Source organism: Barbus barbus (assembly GCF_936440315.1).
Source record: "Barbus barbus genome assembly, chromosome: 43".
In the NCBI taxonomy this organism is placed as follows: domain Eukaryota; kingdom Metazoa; phylum Chordata; class Actinopteri; order Cypriniformes; family Cyprinidae; genus Barbus; species Barbus barbus.
Window position 1 is genome coordinate 20,501,765 of NC_136721.1, and position 20,388 is coordinate 20,522,152.

Below are 20,388 nucleotides of genomic sequence, written 5' to 3' on the forward strand. Positions count from 1 at the left end.
GTCGTCACGTTTCAAAGTGTAAATGTGCAGACACACTGGCCAACATTTTACTTGATAACATAAAATATCAGTGAAAAGCAACACTAAAACTGCTTTGATAATCATTTTGAACCCAAATTACATGAGGCGACCTGTTGCAGAATATTTATATCATTATCGTGTGAGGTCTTGTTTTTCCATCACATTCTAAATTCCCGACCTGAGACGCACATGTGAACGTCTTGGTTTTTGTTGTTGCACATGCTCACTAATATTAGAATTTGCAGACTTCTTTGTTTTCCTGACAACAGTTGGAGGGTTCTTGAAAAGACCCCCCAAAGCCCATGTGGTTGCGGTTAGATGCAGTTTTGTCTCCTTTTGGCCAGTAATCACATGTGGAACATTCTCTATCCTCATCTCCATCTCTCTCCCTCTCCACACTCAGTAACCAGTTTCTTTATCTGGACCATCTAAATATCTCTTTTGAGCCTGTAAGCGATAAGGTTAATTCATGCAAACAAAGAAAAGATGTGCGTCGTCTCAGATACACAAAACACAAACCCTTAAACAACCAAGAAATCTGCAACATCTGGCTTCAATATACAGCAGGCAGATGAAGTCAAGGTATCTTTAGAAGCGTGTTAAGGAGGACTGGCACTGAATTTAACTGGTGTGATGTCTCTCACCCTGACAACCCCGGAAATTACAGAGAACATGCCCGTCCATAAGTTGTTATACAGAATCCACGTTTACGGACGTCCTTTCTTCGCATTATACTCTCTTAACTCGACCCATACTACACCGCTGGCCTTGGGCCAGATCAACGTTGAAGAAAAGGCTTCGACTACTGGAACCCTCAACAGACAGTTTTTTCCAGGAAAATGTCAAGTGCATGGACTGATCACTTGAGCCGCTTCTTAAACAGTGACACGTTTACTGCCGAAGGACACGAAAGAATGATGGGATGAATGAATGAACATCCATTGTTTCTGAAAAATCGATCCTGGAGGCACTGACCTTTGAAAAGAGGTTTATAAAAACACAAAATCAGGACAATGCTTGGAAACAAATGATTCAGTTAAGCCGAAAATATATTATATGTCAACGAGTCAATTTTAACGATAGCTGCAGTTAAAGTATTCTCAGACAAAGAGGTTTTTTCTTTCACATCCAATTTGTTGGAGAGTCAATGGCTTATTGGGTATCAGATGACCAAGTTTTTTCCTGCGATTTAGCAAGAAAACAGAGCGTGTACAATTTGCATGTGTCTAAGTGACTTATGTATGACCTGGAAAGTCCATCTGACTGACAAAATATTAAAATTCAGAAGCATATATTATAATGGTGATAATGTCAAAATGCGCTAAAAAAAGAGGACTGGCATCCAAATTCTTGAAAATCCAGCGGTTAGCATTAGAAAATGATTGGTACTGTAGCACTTAAACAGTGCAGAACATTTCCTTTCGCTAGTTAAAATTCTAGAGGTCTTATAAATAGTCTTTTCCCCTAATGGGAGAATAAATTAAGAGTTAAAATGACCACAAATTGTGTATAAAGCAAGACAGCAAAACAGAAACGAAATGCTTTGCAGTAAAATATGCGTTGAATATCCCAAAACAGGCAAATGGTTAACCACCTAAAGGAGGGGAAAAAAACAGACTGGTTTTGCGGAACCACAAACAATTTCCTATGCAAACCCACATAAACAGTTTCTTGACAATCCGTGCTTGACTTCAGTATCCACTACACATCAGTCATGCAGTTTAACACATTTAATGTCTTTCCATAAAAATAGAGAATTACAATAAGCACAATTTAGCCATGCTGGGAATTTATAGCATTGGTGGGAAAAAAAGTCTTCAAATCCAACAGATCCTGTATGATGTATGAAAATCTCTCAGCACCAAAATGAACCAAATTCATTCATTCAGAATGAAGATGTTTTCTTTAAAGCAATCTTGAGTTTTAAAAGCTGCAAAATAAAACTACTACTGAAATGATTTTTTGAAGTTGTAAATTAAACAATTATTCATTAATATTTCAGTCGGTCTACTTCAAAATTTAATGGAATTAATTAATTAAAAATTAATTGAATGTGTTACTAGCAGTTTGTTTGTAATTATTTGTGAAACTACCTAGCAATTTTAATGATTTTTTTTTCAATAATAATAATAATAATAATAATAATAATCCAAAAGCACTTATTTGCTAATGCATGCTTTATTTATAATTTTTTTAATAAAACTTTTTCCCCCCAGAATTTTAAGAATATATCCAGCATCATAATTCAAAGAATTTGTACAACTCGAGTTTTAAACGTAATGCTTTGGATTCAAATCTGGAAACCACATTTTTACACCCTGCCCAGGGTGTACACACAGGGGTCAAGTTGATGCAAAATGTAGTCTCACTCTCATATTCCTCTTAAATAATCATTAGGCCCATGGTAGTAGTCCATTAGAACACACTTAACAGGATAAAGGTGCGCGCACACACACACATATATGTTGACACAGTACAAAGCCCTATACATCATCAACCTGTGTCTCGACCATCCTGTTTTAATTCTGGCCAAAGCCAACATCTGTTTCTCTTTAGGAAGCCAAATACTCCGTAGTCTGCATTCAAACTATTGGCACCTATTCAACACAAACCCCCCTGAAACCTGGGCAGGGGCAAATGAATATTGTCAAAATTACGCTTAAAAAGGATAAGTGTGTGGCAAAGACAGCGCTACAGTGACGGCACTATTATTCATGCAGTTAGAAAGAACCAAGAGTTTGTCAGCACAGCAGGGAATGAAACAGTTAGAGCGCCAGCTATTTTTAGTGATGACTAGACTCATCCTCACATGAGGGTCTGTTACGATATTGGCCTGACAAGGTAAAATGGGAAAATGAATAATTTTACATAAATGCTGTCCTTTTGAACCTTTTTACATAAACATTCATCCTTTCGCACGTACGATCACACCGGTGTGATCAGTCTTGGCTGGTCCCAGGAGCGTACGATCAAACTATTCTGCCAAGACCAAACACATTAACATTGCCATGTATATGCAGTATTACCATGCTAAACTCTCTGAGAGTTGTCATGACAGAACTGTTCTCAACACTGATAATAATACATGATTTTTTAGCACCAAATTATATATTAGAATGATTTCTAAAGCATCATTAGATACTAAAGACTAAAAGGCTGCTGAGTGTTATTTAAACTGTAATAATATTTCACAGTATTACTGTTTTACTGCATTTTTGATCAAGTAAAAGCCCCCTTGGTGAAAACAAAAGACTTCTCTAAAAAAACAACAACAAAAAAACTTGCACAGCTTTAGAAGGTTTTTTTTTTCAGAACAATCATTATAAATACTTTATATTATACATATTTGTATAGTTACATTTTACTATTTAAATAGTAGAGTTATATCTGAGGTAAATGTTTCAATTAATTGCATTCAATCCCATCACATTTATGTCATTTATTAAATACAATAAAGTCAATGTAATTATTCCATGAATTCAAAATTCTATGAACCCACAGTAAAAAGTTAAAGTTGTTCAGGGCTCGCAAAATTTCAAAATCCCTTGTAGCCCTTCAGGCAGGTAACCTTCAGATTTTGGTAGCCCGGTAATTAATTTAACCAGCCCAAATAATAAAAAAATAAATAAATAAATAAATAAAATAAAATAAAATTTAAATATAGAAAATCAAATAGGAATCTAACTGTCAATCAAAAATATTTTCAATACACAAATATCAACAAATTTGAAGGAAGGAATTTTATTTCACTATTTACAAGGTATCTGCAGAATTTGTAAAAATAAAATTTAAGGCAATTTATGAGCTGCACAAGTAAAATGAACAGTATGAGAGGGGTTGAACAATGTCTATGGTAACATACAGTAAGCCATAAAATTGCATGATTTACAGTTCAGATACAGGTTCACAAAAACAAATCTTATACAACAGCATTTCAGCCTTAGGCCATTATGAAAAGGGATAAATCAAGCATATAAATTATTATATTGAATTAAAACGAATTCATATTACTGTCTAATTGTTTAGATTTTTAGAAGGCACATTAACTTATTTCTCATTTACAACTATGTGTTTGCTGCTGGGTCGATATTTGCATTGATCTGACCATAAACAGCAAGGCTTATTGGAAATGCAAATTCATTCTCTGCCACGAGGTGGCGCTTTAGGAGTGGCTTAATATAGCGGTTTCTCCGTTAGCGACTATACACAGAGCAGCACCGTCCGTGCTCATAAATGCTGCTTTATCAGGCATTATAGGTAAGATGAAATAAAAATGCCAACGACACGTTTCTGAGGACAGTCGGTTCCCTTCAGATACATTCACATTGGCCAGGTACACACAAGTTTCAGGAGTGACAACCCTGAGTCCCATAAATTATCATTATATGCGTGTACGGAACAGAAGTCACTCCCGCATTTGTAACCACAGCAAAATTCTGTCGTCTTGCGGGAGTGAATAAAAGTTTAACCATTTGTTATGTGCCATTTTTTGACTAAAGACGCTTTTTGTCCATCGATTTTAACTAAACTAGCGCTGATAGACGTGCTGTGTGTTGTTTATGCTCGGGAGGCTGCTTTAAGCCAAGTTCACACTACACGACTTTACACGTCGGCAGATCGCTGTGCTGTTCAGACTACATGACTTGATTGTCTTTAAGTCGTTGTGGTGTTAAAACGTGTGCTCTAATCATTCTGTGGAGAAAATCCAGTGAACTTTGCCCCGAATGGGAGCTGTATAGTGCGCTCATCTGTTTTCAGTGCAGCTAACCTCGCATCGCTTCATGTCATGTTCCCACTCATTAAACTATGACAGGTCCTTTACTGCAAAATGACGGTCACTGCGACGCTCTAAAGTGATGAAACTATGGCGCTATGTATTTTTTAAAACCATTTTTATAGGTTTCATGTTATATTGTCAGCTCGGAAAATATGTAAATGAGGATGCCCAGTAGCCGCAGCTCCTAGCCTTAACCACAAAACAGACAGGAGAGTAGATTAACTACGGTGGACTTAAAATGGTGTGTTCCGCGGTTGAAATAAAACGCTGTGTGATGTTTATTCATGTTCATTTTGTGCTTTAAGTAAATATGAAAATACGACTGATTCACGTGTTTGAACTGGCAATACTGATCTGTCATGACACATTGAAGAGCCACAAAACGGTATTTATTGTTTGAATTTCTTTAAAAATGACTCAATTTAAAAGCTGAGTCCTGAGATCTTGTTTCATATCAGAAGTAACCTGCTCTGTCTTCTCTGTCGGTGTGTTGTCAGTTTCCTCTTTGTTCTGCGATGTATTTTTCACTGCGTGAGAACATGTGTGTAGTGTGTGAGTGTTTGTCGGTCATGGCAACAGTAACTATTAGTGGTTAATAAAAAAATATAGCAGCCAAAAGCATGTGAAAGAGAGTGAAAGACACTGTGCAAAAATAAAAGCCTAACTTTTCTTTAAGTGAAGCTGCTGCTGTTGTTTTTCTTCCGGTGACCTCAACCCATGCCTTGCTCTTTCATTGGCAGTAGCTCGTCACGACACCTGACACCACGTGATGTCGAGTCGGCCCACCGGTCCAGATATTTGTCATGCTATTTGTTTGTTTGGCATCTGTGAGGTGTCGGCGACGCGTCAGCGAGCGTCTTTGATGCATCGTTGTGTAGTTCACACATAAAGATCACGGAGTGCCGATCACCCGCTGATTTCCCCCCGATTACAGCCCGACCTGTCTGCGAGCTCGTTAACTTGCAAATCGGGCTCAAGTGAAGCTTAAAATCCTGTAGTGTGAACTAGCCTTTAGAGAGCGCTGCCTTGCAATGTTGCCACGCTCTCACATTTAGAAGTGCTTTCAGGCATGTTGTTTGGTCTTAGCTCATAAAGATAGGCACTTTATGAAGTTAATAAAGTGGTCTGTCACAGATATGAGATATATATTTGAGATAATATGAAATATAGGCCTATACCTTTATAATTTTTTGTGTGTTATAAAACACAAAATTTGATAATTTGGGCGTTTTAGTGTTTTTTTGTGCTTGTCCTTGTTTGTTTATTTTTCTATGAAGATCTGGCAACACTGTCACTTTACCGCACGGCGCATGAGCGCAGCTAGCTCCGTGCTAAGTTAAGACTTCTTTCACTGTTTTCTTTTGATATCATATACAGACGAATACACTGATGCACGTTCAAATACATCATTAACAACTAGTTGTTCAGTTCAGTTCCGTACACACTGCGTAGAATTTCTCTAAATGCGGTTGTCACTACCAGCATTTTTCAGGAGTTAATGCGGTTGTCACTCCCGTATTTTAGTGAATTATGTGTGTACAGAACACGATTAAGGCGAATACCTGACAACCGAATTTAACTGCAGTGTGTACGTGGCCATAAAGACATCTGTGATGTGTTTTTGACTTGAAATGTGCAGCGCTCATATTTATTCAATGACATCATTGCCTTTTTCAAGTTTAATACAGCCGTATCGCCATTCTTGTCTTTCCGTCCCCAACTGTAAGACCTCTTGAAATTATAATTAAGACATTTTCTTATACCATTTAACATTTTTAAAACTTTATGGCCTTAAGTTTGATACAACTAAACTGAAGAGTATTTAAGGACCTGCGGGAGCCCTGTATTTTAAGATAGCCCGTTGGGCAGGGCGGTGATACATTTTGGTAGCCCGACTGCAAAACACAATAGCCCCGGGATGTCGGGCTAGCGATTTTGCGAGCCCTGTTGTTCATACATAAAATGTTTAGTTTATACACAAAACCCTATGATTACATTGCCCCTACCAATTCTTGCCTTCTTCCATTCATTTCCTGTCCACTCGCTAATAAAACTCGAAAAGTAAAAGAAACAAATATCAATTATATGCTAAAGATCGGTTTACAACTCAGACAAAGTGATTTTCAGGTAAATGGTCAATTAACTAACAAAGCTCTGTGCAAAATACACAATGAATGTGCTGCCAAGTACTTAAATCAGTATTATGCCTATGTTAGAAGTATAGCTTTTCCATGCAGTGCACAAATATTTGGTAAAACAGGATGTTTCAGTCACGCTTTTACAAGTGAGCTGAACATGAACAAACAAACCTATAACAGCATTGTGCAAATGAGACTAGTTTATAGAAACACATGCCATTCATAATAGCAAATAATGAGTAAGAAACAAATCATCTAAGTCTTCACATGTGATTAACAGAAGCATGGAATTTTGTGGTAAACACGTAGACAGGATGAGTGGACTTCTGCCAAGCCAAAACCTTGAGGCTAATCCACAGCAAAGAGAGACGTGGATCAAACTCCCCACTTTTTGGCAAGAATGTCAACATTTTTAGCTACTAACATGCTCAGTCACATTCTATTTGACCTGATCGCTAAAACACATGGATTACAAGACGTTTCATTGCCCAACTTACAGGTCTGGACAGCTAGTATTACTGTAAGTCTGGATCAAAATAAAATAATACTAACGCCCAGTTGTACTGTTTTTGTGCCAAATTACTTCATCTTTAATTATACCCAGCTCATCATCTGCCATGTCTGCCATTAAGAAAAGGATATAAAACTTTATTAATGTTAATTAAATGTAATCATCTGGGGGTGGGGGGTGGGTTTGGGTAAACAAAGATGCAAAGACAGATAATTTTCCAAGCCTAAACAAGTTAAATCCCATTTGGTTGAAGGTCTGTTTTTCTTTAAGCTCTTCTGTGTTGGTAGTTTTTGTAGTGCTGAAACTTGATCTCAGAAGAGCAAACCAATGGGAACTGGAGCACTTATGAAGGATCACTAAGGTCATTACTATCATTTTGATAAAACAAAGCTGGCAAAGAAATGCAACAACCATGGCAGCTACATTCATGTAATTAACAGTAAATGAGCACAATGGGCATGTTATGGAAACATAAGCCATGTAAATAAGACTCAAGGCTATGAAAAAAGGAGATATTCCAAGACCAGATCTATATAAAAAAAAAAAAAGAAAGGAAGAAAGAAAGAAAGAAGAATATTTAGGATAACTCTCATCATCAACAGAAAAAATTAGGAGTAAAAGCAATATATGGCCACGTTCAGGACAATATTAAAATCCATAATGTTTTTACTAATTTGAACTAATTATTACTCTGATCACTTTGCAAGTTCTGTGTTTGTGTCCAAATAAAATAGTTTATCATTTGAAATGTGTGCCTGTCTTTAACTACAGTAACATGATTGACAGTTTTAGATATTTCTACAAAGCACAAAACCACCCTAGCAGGGTTGACCATGTAAGATCAATAACTTCTGATCAATGTAAAATATAAAATCTTAAAAAAATGATAAACTTGTCTTTGCAGTTCATTTCCTCAAATAAAGAAATATTTAGTTTTATAATATTTATATCACATGCATATGGATGTTTTATTTACATTTTATTTATTTATATAAAAGTAAATTCTATTTAGGCCTATATAGCATTTCCAAAAGGCCTATAATTAATTTTTAAAAGTCTATCGGCTATGCATCATATTTACACAATACGAGGGACACAAAAGTCTCCAAGAATAGTCTCAGAGAATGATCTATGCATCTTGCAGAGAGCACTTCACAAAAGTATTACAATCTAAGAGAATGACCTTTTACTGTAATTCACTTCATTGGCCTTGTGTATTGCCCTTCACATCATGCCGCAAAGAGGAGAGATTCTTAAAGTTTGGCACTCAAACACAAAGAAAATCAGGAAGGAAAGACAATCCACAGAGAGCTTTCAAGACAAAACAGTAATTCAAAGCCATCCAAAAAGTGTGTTTGTACTAATAAACAGCAGCACTAAATTTTAATGCATTATATAACAGTACAATGCAAGTTCATTTGGCCTGGTTAGACCAGAAAGACATCAGGAAACTACTGCACATCTCACTTAGATTTCTGCATGAATACATCTATAAATACCGCAACCTTTCAAGCGTGGCATAAAACACAGTACCTATAAATAGGACATTTTTTCCCTTTAGTATACACTGAGGAATCCACAAATACAAAGACATGAAATTAACTGCATGAAATGATTTCATATTTAACTCAGTACTGGTTTATTGTAAAAAGTCACGCAATGGTATAATACTGCAAATAAAATAAAGACTGCCTACAGCTTTGATTTATGGCTGCCTCTGAGAAGCAGAAGAATTCTTACCAAGCGTGCTCATGATGATATATGAGACTTAACAGATATATATGACATTTATAGCGCTTGTTTGCCAGTGCTCTGGCATATCACAAGATATCCTGCTGTGATACTCCTATACCAGTGTACTTCATTACATATCATGTGCCTAGGAAGAAAGCCAGCGCTATCCACTGGTTGAGATTTAAGACTGCTATATACATTGAATATTAAACCTATTAATTTGGGTTTGTTTAGAGATACCCGTCAAATGCTATATTCATCCAAACTCACTAATCGAATAACTGCTCACATTGGCTTTGCCTCGGGTTCTTTCTGGGTGGAAAACATAAGTAATTAAATTCAGAGAACAATAAATCAATGCCTCTATGTCTCAAATAACTACTGCTTGACATCATCCGAAATGAGCTGACTAACATAGCAAAGAATGTGTTATGCAGAAATATACTTTTTAATTTAATAATTAGTCAATAAATCCAGTAGATATTTCTAGATAAAAGCAAATTATGTCTTCCTATCCTTCATAACTGTAACAACATGCTTTGTTAACATGGCTAACTCAATAAAAACGGCTCTGGGGAGAAAAAGACTATATAATTTTTCTGTTTCTCCAAACAGTGGAGAGAAATTACTGAAGATCATCCAAAAGAAACGATAAGGAAAATTTCACTTTTATTTACAGCTCTGATAAAAGGTGCTTCAAATCTTTACAGCCTTGAAAGTGAGTTCATGCACAAAACATACCGTTTCACAATATTCAGCTTATGCAATGATTTTCATACAACAAAACACTTGATTTGTATTAACAATTTCCTTCTCTTGTGATTGGCCGTCATTTACAGACAGCTGAACACCTCTGACATAAACGTCAGGTTGCTCTGGTGACACAGTGTTATGGTTAACTGCATCTGCTCTGCATTGTTTTTAAAAAGACTGACATGAGAACAGTAAGAAAACTACATTAAATGGCAGATATCAATCTACACCCAATGCAATTGCTTAAAGATGGATCAAAACACTTTCCAAGATGGAAATCATCATGGCTGACATGAAAATTTAACCAAAAACTTCTGTGTTTGCAAGAATGATGCTTTATTGTTTCCCTTGTGTCTTTTAAGTGGTAGTGCTAGTTGTGTCAATGATGTAACATGAAGAAATAAATCATATTTTACTCTTATAAATGTGCTGTATTTATCTGTACATAAGATATTTAGAACGGTTTTTGGTTCAAGTCAGTTCAAGTCAAAACTGAAGTGTAAACAATAACAACCAGGACCGGTGCCAAGGGGGGGCATTCGCGTGCCCCCCCCCCCCCACTTTCCATCCTCTCCCCTCCTTGCTGAACGTGATCAATTTCGAAAGCGAAAGTGAAACTGATAAAACAGCGCACATAAGAAAGCAATTGCATGCTTTAGCAAGCGTCAGCAACTGCACACGATCACAGAGGGCACGCCCCCCCCCCCTCCCCTAGAAATTAAAATGCCCCCCTGAGGAAGGTGCCCTGGCGCCGGCTCTGATAACGACTAAATTAAAAATGTAGACAAATCATTAAATAACAATTTCAATAGCACACTGAAATGCTATTCTAAACATTTTCTACCAGAATGTACAGTATATCTGATTCTGTAGCTGAGTTGATAAATGCACGGATAAGAAATTGAATTGGATGGATGACGTGAAAATATTTTTTGCTTAAAATACAAGACATTCAAGGTTCCAACCCACCCTAAAATAATTTTTGATTTTAATTAGCCAAAATTGCAGCTGTGCCACAGTAGATGTATATCAGCACATTTGTTTGCATTTTGATTTGTGATTTCACTGGAACGGACAGTGAACCACAGAAAAGCAAAAGGCCGGTAGAGCGCACAGCTGTGTGTGGAAGAAAACACAGCTGCTGTACGCCACTGGTAACACATGCAACAATAACTCAACAAACAAGTTACAGAATTCCAGGAGATCGCCACACATTATAACATACAAACTTCGGCTGAAGAGCCAGAGATGTCAAAGTGCTAGGGACATGACACCACCGTCCCAACTTTAAATGATGATGAGAAACAGAGATGTGATAACTTTAAGATGGATAACAGGATATAATGATGCGCAATCAGCAAACGTGAACGAGAGCAAGACCAGAGATCCAAGGCAATTCATACATCACTGAGGAATGCAACACAACAAAAACAACACGTCCTCTCCCCCGCACGCCTGCCAAGATATCCCAAACAGTGCTGCAGACTCCCTGTTGCTCAACTGTGCTCTCAGATTGTGCCGAAAAGAGGTCTCCTTTTTTCAGTCAACTTCTGGAAAAAATGGGCCTTAAATATCAAGTTTCCCCAAGTCTCTCTGATGCCAGGATGGAGAGAGACTCATTTTACATTCACTTTAGCTGAGAGTTTTTTCAATGAGCTGAGGCATTGACTTATTTATCCTCAAAGACTGGCAGAACTCAAGCAGGGAAGGTTCTGCCAACTGGCAAAGTCTCTGAGGGTTGAGATTCACCAGTTATACATGCAAACACATCCTACAACAAGAGTATTTCAAGTGAATTTGACCTTGGAAACAGAGCCAAAGGTACCACACAATTAGTTCTAGATCACATGACTTCAGTTGCACTTCGTCTATATGCTTTCCATTCACAATGCAACAAAGCAATGACATGAACTGATGATGTACTGTGTGTGTGACATACAGTATATGCTGCAAGATATATGAGATTGAGAATTATTTGGGATATATAATATACACAAATATACTCAAAGTATAATCAATTTACTCCATATTCAAAACTGCATAGATATTGGATTCCTGAAAGGGAGCAGTAGTTGAATGGTCATGGGATTTCAAATATAGTGGCAAAAAGACTGACACGAGAACAGTAAGAAAACTACATTAAATGGCAGATCTCAATCTACACCCAATGCAATTGCTTAAAGGTGGATCAAAACACTTACTAAGATGGAAATCATCATGGCTGACATGAAAATTTAACCAAAAACTTCTGTGTTTGCAAGAATGATGCTTCATTTTTTCCCTTGTGTCTTTTAAGTGGTAGTGCTAGTTGTGTCAAAGACGTAACATGAAGAAATACATCATATTTTACTCTTATATAAATAAATGTGCTGTATTTATCTGTACATAAGATATTTAGAACGGTTTTTGGTTCAAGTCAGTTCAAGTCAAAACTGAAGTGTAAACAATAACAACCAGGGCCGGTGCCAAGGGGGGGCATTCGCGTGCCCCCCCCCCCCACTTTCCATCCTGTCCCCTCCTTGCTGAACGTGATCAATTTCGAAAGCGAAAGTGAGACTGATAAAACAGCGCACATATAAGAAAGCAATTGCATGCTTTAGCAAGCATCAGCAACTGCACACGATCACAGATGGCACGCACGCACGATGGATGATGTGAAAATGTTTTTTGCTTAAAATACAAGACATTCATGGTTCAAACCTGCCCTAAAATAATTTTAGATTTGAATTAGCCAAAATTGCAGCTGTGTCACAGTAGATGTATATCAGCACATTTGTTGAATGGTCATAGGATTTCAATATAGTGGCAACTCACGTACGGTTTATATTGCAAACTAAAATTGTGTTTTTTGACAACTCAAGCGACTGTAGACTTTATATTATGCAAATGCACACAGTATAAAAAAAGTTATACATTTACATTTGATTTTTTTTTTTGAAAGAATAGTTTTTATTCAGTAAGGATGCATTAAGTTGATCAAAAGCAACAGTAAATACACTTATAATGTTACAAAAGGCTTTTACTTCAAAATAAATTCTGTTGTGTTTTGAAATTCAGTTTGAACTGTCTTATCAAAAATAAAATGTATCACCATTACGACAAAAATATTAAGCAGACTAATGGCTATTGAAAACTCAGATTTGCCAACACAGGAATACATTATTTTTTAAATATATATTACAATAGAAAACTGTTATTTTAAATCATACTACTACTACTACTACTAATTCACAATATTACTGTTTTTACTGTATTTTTGATCACATTAATAAAGCACTGGTGAGAATAAAAAAAATAAATAAAAATAAAAACAATTCAAAATATTACCGACCCCAACATTGTGTACAGTAGTTCAAGTATTAAATAAGTATTACAGTAGTGTAAAACTTTACACAAAAAATTCTTAATTTATTAAATTTGCACTTCATATTACTAACTTAAACATGAGGTTTTTACAAACGAGGTAATGGGAACTGGTAAAACCGCAACATGGTTTACTGGATTTACCACATCAGGCCCCAATTATTCAGGTTGTTGCCCTTTGACCTTCTAATTGCATGAGCAAACCATTACAGGCCTAACCATGAGTCTGTATCGTTTTGACTAGTGAGACAAAACAGACCACCATTGCTTTAATTACTGCAAGAAAATTGGAGATTAATAGCAAAACTATGTAAAACTGTGGTCAGGAAATTAACCTTTGTGAACATAAGACAGTGAGAGGGATGGCCATCATTTGTATGCGACACCATAATGTCACTTCACAATAACACGGTATTGCTTTGATCATTTATGAGGTACTGCATATGTCTGAAATATGATTTCAAAACAGTTTCACAAGCTTATATAAAGTAGTAAAAACATGGTTGCATAATTTATATACTTTAGTATTGACTAGTTGTTTCTTTAGTCATTAAGTTTCCCTTCTTGCTACCTTCAGAGCCATTCATAGCATTTTATATGAGAGATTCACTGGAGATTTTTCAAATAAAAATCACAGCTAATGATCTACTTTATAGATCAATATCATAATGGTTTCATTATATTCATAAAATCGCTTGAGTAAATCTGTCTGAAGTTGACGTAATTTGTTTAGTTGTCAATGGAGCGTTACAATTTTCACCTTGGATAATTTCTTCAAGACTGATATTTCGAAGAAAGCTCATGAACACATCTGAATTCATAGCTTACAGCTGTGTACACACAGAAACACGGCATCACCAACCAGACCTGCGTTGAAAGTAACAGCATCATGACAAGATGTGGAAAGCAAAGAGAGAAAATTATTAAAGGAGAGTGCTAGAAAACAAACGCCATTTTCCACCACCACTATTTTCATCGCAATTATCACAGAATCCATCAGGGACTTGTGCAAATTCCAGAGGTTGTTGGGTAATGCATTCAGTTTTCTCCATGCTTTCACTAGCTTGGCTCAACTGATCCCAAATAAACTCTGGCTGCTTCCCAACTAGAATCAGTCACTCAATCTAGTGCGTTCCTGAGCTGCCTGGAAATGTGGACATTCATTAACGTTTTGGTTTTTGGAGAGAACAATGAGGGTAATCCCTGTCATAAATACCGGCCAGTTGAAAAGCTTATAAATCAGCTTGAGTGGTGTTGATTTGGTGGTCAGTGGTCCATTTGATTTAAGCATCTGAACTCATGACTCGCTTGTGCTTTAAAAAGATACACATTCAGATGGAATCGTAACCCCTGCATGAAATCATTGTGGGTACAAAACACTCCATAACAGAGACTATAACCAGAGCTCTGCTCTGTATGAGCAAACAAGAAAGAATCCGTATGATATTCATATAAACAATACCACAAACAAAAGACTGGCACATTGACCACTGTTTGATCTGCTGCCATTAATCCCCACAGTCATCATAAAGACACAACAGAGAACAATGCAAAATCACCCTTTTCGTTTCATGGGTCAACAACGCCAATATCCGATTCCCTGAGAATTTCACGAGCTGGTGGTCAAAACAGTTTGTTTGACAGCGTGTTCGGCCTGATGAGCAGATTGATGAAGACTTTCACTGATATGAACCATCTGGTTAACTTAACCAAGAAGAGCATTAGTCACTTTAAAATTGCGTAATATTTCTGTCTAAGTCAAGAAATTAAATGCACAGGAATCCCAAAAGACAGATGCTCTGAGAGTGATTCACATCAATTACTTCCTTGTGATGAATTACTTCCTTACAAATCCTTCATAAAATGTTTGTTGGAAATAAATCACGCTTAAATATTTTTGCAATTAAGTAGCAGAGGTCTTTTACGTCTTCAAGCTGCACATGTGTTGCCGTTAAATGAGATTTGTTCCATATTTCATTAGTGTTAATCTAGAAGACAGAGTTCATGCTCATAAAAATAGTTTAGATAAACTGTTCCTGACGAAATATGAACACTGGCAAAGTCTAAATCAATTAAAAGTGATGGACTTCAAAAATCCAAAACACAAAAACAATTGCAAACAACCTTATATGAGATCACATGATTTTTTCTAACAAATGATGTGTTTAAGACAATTAGTATGAAACATGTCAACCAATTTTTTTTAATCTGTGCTACATTTTTCTCCTCACCACTGTGCTCTGACCATTATAGAAACTTGTTGAATAAAACCATGAATAAAAATATAATTTTTTAAAAAGTGTATATCTCACAGTTCTGCCTTTCTGAGAATTAGGAGTTTATATCGCGCAATTGCAAGCTATAAGCTATATTGCCATTCTGACTCTTTTTCCCTCATAATTCTGAGTTTATATTTTACAAATCTGTTTTTCCCTAACCATGGATTAAAAAAAAAATTGTGACTTCTTCATCTAATAATTTTTACATTGTTGTTCTCGCAATTGTGAGTTAACATCTTGCAAATTCAGAGTTTTCTTCTCAGAATTGCGAGTTCATTTCACAATTCTGAGATTATATCTTAGCAGCTTGTCTACATGCCTGTGGACTCACAAAACTTAAGAACAGAATAAAAATAACTCAAACATTCCCATGTGCATTCTAGAGAACAAACAATAAGTCTGTTACAAATACAAAAGAAACAGGACACTGACAGATTCTTCAACTTCAGTTGTCTTATCCTCAACACAGTCCTCTGACAAAAAAAGAAAAAATAAATTTCCTTGCCTCATGGTCATAAACAACCCCCCCCCCCCCCCCCCCCCCCCAAAAAAAAGTACTAGACATCACATTTGTGAATAACAATGTTGTAGTGCAATTATGGATTCCTGTAGTTCACCTCCTGGTTAAACCAAAGAGTATGGGATGGGGCTACTGTAACCTGTTTGTCCAAACAATGGAACCAGAGATAAAGTATTTTGGAAAACCTTTGTACTTCTGCTTTCAGTCCCAGATCTCAAAGTACTTCAACAATCAGACATGGAGCTCTTCAGTGGTAGGCAACCAGTACCCTTGTGAAGCCATGCTACAGGTTTTAGCTTACCGTGCATATGCCAGACACATCTGCATTTGCTCAAGAGAGCTTTTAGACACGTCTGGTTTGAAAAACCCAATATGATCTTGTTTCTTTTAATGGACACTTCTGGAAATAAACTCCCTCGACACCAGTGGACATTAAAGATGAACTAGAGGGTCGAGAAAGACATGCGACTGGCCTCTAGAGGCTTCCCAGTTTGTATAAAGGTTCAGCCGATAATTAAAAAGCTTTCTTCTGGCGACGAACAAGTGCTTGTGGTCAGGTGAACTTTATGTTTAAGTTCATGGCTGGTTTTCAGCCCTAGAGCAGTTAGTAAGAGGAAAAAAACGAGAGGTTTATATGATATGGCCTTTGTCTATTTGGTTCCCTTTGCCTTTTGGCCTAGAATGCTTCAAGAGTGTAGAACAGGCCTGAAACCACCAGAAATACTTGGAAGAACAACCAAGAACCAAGTTCTCCAGAAACACCTTCAGTATGTTCTGGAAGGGCCTGTTCTGATTCATTTTTATCTGGCTTCACAATGTTGTCCCTGATCCCAGTCCTGAGAAAAAATATGTCTATTAATCCAAGACTACAGTACTAACTCACTTTGTATACTGCAGTTCATTTAAAACTAAGACCTATAAATTCTATGGCACAATATCAACAACTGCACAGCAGACTTTCAGAATACACTGCTTTCTTTTGTAAAATGGTTTCCTCCCAATAAAACTTACCATTAATTACTCTTTGGCTCACATTTTAGCAACATGAAAGCATTCAGATCAGAGCTCTCAATTTATTCATTTTGTGTGATTATTGATATAAATGGTGTTTAAAAGAATTTTGTGTTAGTAATCATACAAATAAATGTTAGAATTAAAAATTTAATTACAAAAACAAATGAATAAAAATGTGAAAAACGGTGGACTATTTTCATAAAACATGCAGATTAATTTGATGAAAAAAAAGCCAATAATGTAGTTTAATTTAAAATTGAATCAACTGACAGCCCTTATTCAGATACAAATGTTATCTATTAGCCACATGCATATTAGTAAAAAATAATGCCAAAATACTTTTACACACATGCATAGATATTTTTTGAGACAAGGCCCATAAGAACTCAAAAAATGAACACTCAATGATGGACAAATAGTTTTAACGCTACATCCTTGCCCAGTTTTTGCAACTATCCAACTCCAGGATGGATCACAACCAAAGAAAATGTCACACTGCGATGCATGAACGTTCTCCTCTGTTTGACATTATGATCTATTCAAGAGACAAACCCTAGCTCGCAGGCATGTTTCTAACACAAGACCAGATGCACGGAAGATCAGATCAGATCAGAAGCATCAATTGAACAAACAGTTCCTCACATCATGAGTTTAAGAGCCGCCAAGCCACAAACGAAAAGAGGTGTGGTGGCTTAACTGCACCTGTTAATTTACAATGAGCTCATATCAAAACTGCGACTGAGTCATTTTAGTGATCTGCATATGAGCAAATGGTAATAGCAAGCCTGCTCAGATGAGACCCAGTGTGCAAGTACTCTCCATGCACGCTTGAGAGACTCAGGGACTCCACAGGTCACCAATGTTGGTGCACCACACACGCCAAGAATTTACAAGGACAAGCTTAACAGCAATTTTGGCAAGCGTTTCAAGGCATCGCACATCAACGCCTGCTGAAATAAAAATCCTGTAGTAGTTTGTGCTTTAACTTGCTACTTCCAGCATGCAGGTGGAATGAAATGCACCACCATAAAAGAGAAACGGTGACGACTGATGCAAGAGAGAGAATAAAATCTCTTCATATACAATTTCTATTGCTTGATTTATTATTCTAGATAAGGAATAATTCATTCCTAAAATGAAAATTGTCTTCCATGGACCAAAGGAGAAATGTTGAAGAATAAAAGTATTCCATTGACTTGACTTGTTTGGAGGACAAATTATATGGACCAAGTTTATGGTGCTTTTTCTTTTGGAGCTCAGCAACCCGTATCCTTGTTAACTTGTATACAAGTACATTCATAAAACCTTTTGTGTTGAACATTGGAAAGTCAGTTGGTTTTGAGAGTAAGTCAAGTTACCACCGTAAAGCTGAGGAGTCTGGGTCTGCTTTCCATCCAGAGTCAGCTTAAAGTTCCAGCATCATAATCCCTAACCTTCAAAGAATAATATCTCCTTGCTTTCTTTCACTAATTCTAAACGGTCACAGGAATGAAAACAGGATTATTTTACATACCCCACACAAGACACCAACACTAACCCAATGAAAGGAAACCCTGGCCACTTTGGGAACAGAAAGGGTACAGGTCACTCTCGAGGAAACACTCTCTCTATATATATATATATATATGTGTATGTGTGAGAGAGAACAGTAACTGAGTGAACAAATTTGAGTCATTTTAAATTTAAAAGGAAAAAAATATGGGTCTCATTTTCTAAATATAAACTTAATACGTTTTCTCCTTTGCCACATAAGAAATGCATAAAGCACAGCTGGAGTCTGTGTATTGCTAGTGATGTAGAATACCATGGTACATTAAAAACTGGCTGCCTTCAGAAATGGAGCCAGTGGTACCATTTCAAACTTAATCATAAAACAACTAAACATAATTTCTTGGCAGCCTACCTGCAAACAAGATTTTCTGAACAACTTCAGGCAAAACAGATTTCATCGCATAAAAATGTAAAATAAACAATCTTGATAGACAGATAGATAGACAGACAATCAGGACTCTTTATTTATCCCATATGGGAAGTGGTGACGTCCAATTCAACAAATACAAAACGATTACATTACATACTGTATTACAAAAGCCAATATAGAAACATTATCATACACAAGAATGTTAAGATGGAGAAATAAACAGTCCCTTACCTGTAGCATGTAGTCACCTCTCCTGTGGATTTTACGCACGGGTATTTCGTCGTTGCGATTTTGTTCTCTGAACACACTTCTCTGTAAGACAAAGGAGCCGTCAGCTGTTTCTTTCTACGTAAACAAATCTGCATCACGCAGAAGAAACAAACTTTCGATCCTCTGAGTTCGTGTAAACAGCGAGCTGAGAGCGCGCGCACTGCACGGACACTTTACCTGTCCACATCCTCCTTCTCCTCTCGGAAAGTCCACGACGTTCCCGTTGAGAACAGTATTACCACCACAGCAAATCTGAGAGGAGTTCCTCTGCCCGTGTAGCTCATTTCAGACACTCTGCGATGCTGAAGAAAGATATTTGTCCGTTTAAAGCCAGCGTCTTGAAGTTCAGCGTTACTTTGAGGAATTGAGAGAGTATTGATTGGTTACCTCCTGCGAAGCCCCACGCGCAGATTCCCACCGGCCCCTCCTACTCCCGCACTTGATCAACTTCCATAGGTTCAGGAAAGCAAGTTATGAATTTAATATTTAATAACTGCAACAGGTAACATTAAAGATATTCCTGTGGCGAAATCCTTATGTGTGAGGTTTGAGTTAAATATTATGTAATAAAACTTGTATTGATACCAAATTTATTTATTTATTTGTTTGTTATTATTATATATTTAAGGACACAGCTAAAGTAATATATAAATGTATGATAATATGCGTGCTGGTGTAGAAATTGCACAAAAAAATGACTACACTGCATTAAAGGTGAAATTTTCATGTAGAAAAACTGAAATATTATATTTTAATAGGCTACGTAAAAAACTTTTATACCATATTTATTCATTTTTGTTTGTTGTTATTATATATTTAACTATTTAAGGACACAGCTAAAGCCATATATAAATGTATGATAATACGTGTGCTGAAAAAATGGTGTAGAAATAATTTTCAATCAGAAACTGGGCAAAAAATACTAAGAAACAGCAAGTAACATATTGAATTGAAGGTGACATTTTCATGTAGAAAAACTGAAATTGTATTTTCTTGTAAAACGTACTTCAGTTTTTATTTTATTTACAGCCTCAATTTCAACTGAACAAATTTTATTTTAACTACTTAAGGACACAGCTGGAGTCAT

The 20,388-nt window shown here is 36.5% G+C and overlaps 1 protein-coding gene across 3 annotated transcripts in view; it reads right to left on the bottom strand.

Moving 5' to 3' along the window:
• The window catches only part of LOC306862012 (collagen and calcium-binding EGF domain-containing protein 1-like), a 60,895-nt gene extending 41,169 nt beyond the window's left edge, over nucleotides 1-19,726 (bottom strand). For all 3 annotated transcript variants that reach the window (XM_079404588.1, XM_079404587.1, XM_079404589.1), the window contains exons 1-2: nucleotides 19,479-19,726; nucleotides 19,263-19,343 (exon numbers count right to left, since the gene is read on the bottom strand). In XM_079404588.1, coding sequence (XP_079260714.1) covers nucleotides 19,263-19,343; nucleotides 19,479-19,585 — 188 coding nt within the window. In that variant the 5' untranslated portion in view covers nucleotides 19,586-19,726. The remainder of the gene's footprint in view (nucleotides 1-19,262; nucleotides 19,344-19,478) is intronic.
• Between the last annotated feature and the right edge of the window lie 662 nt (nucleotides 19,727-20,388).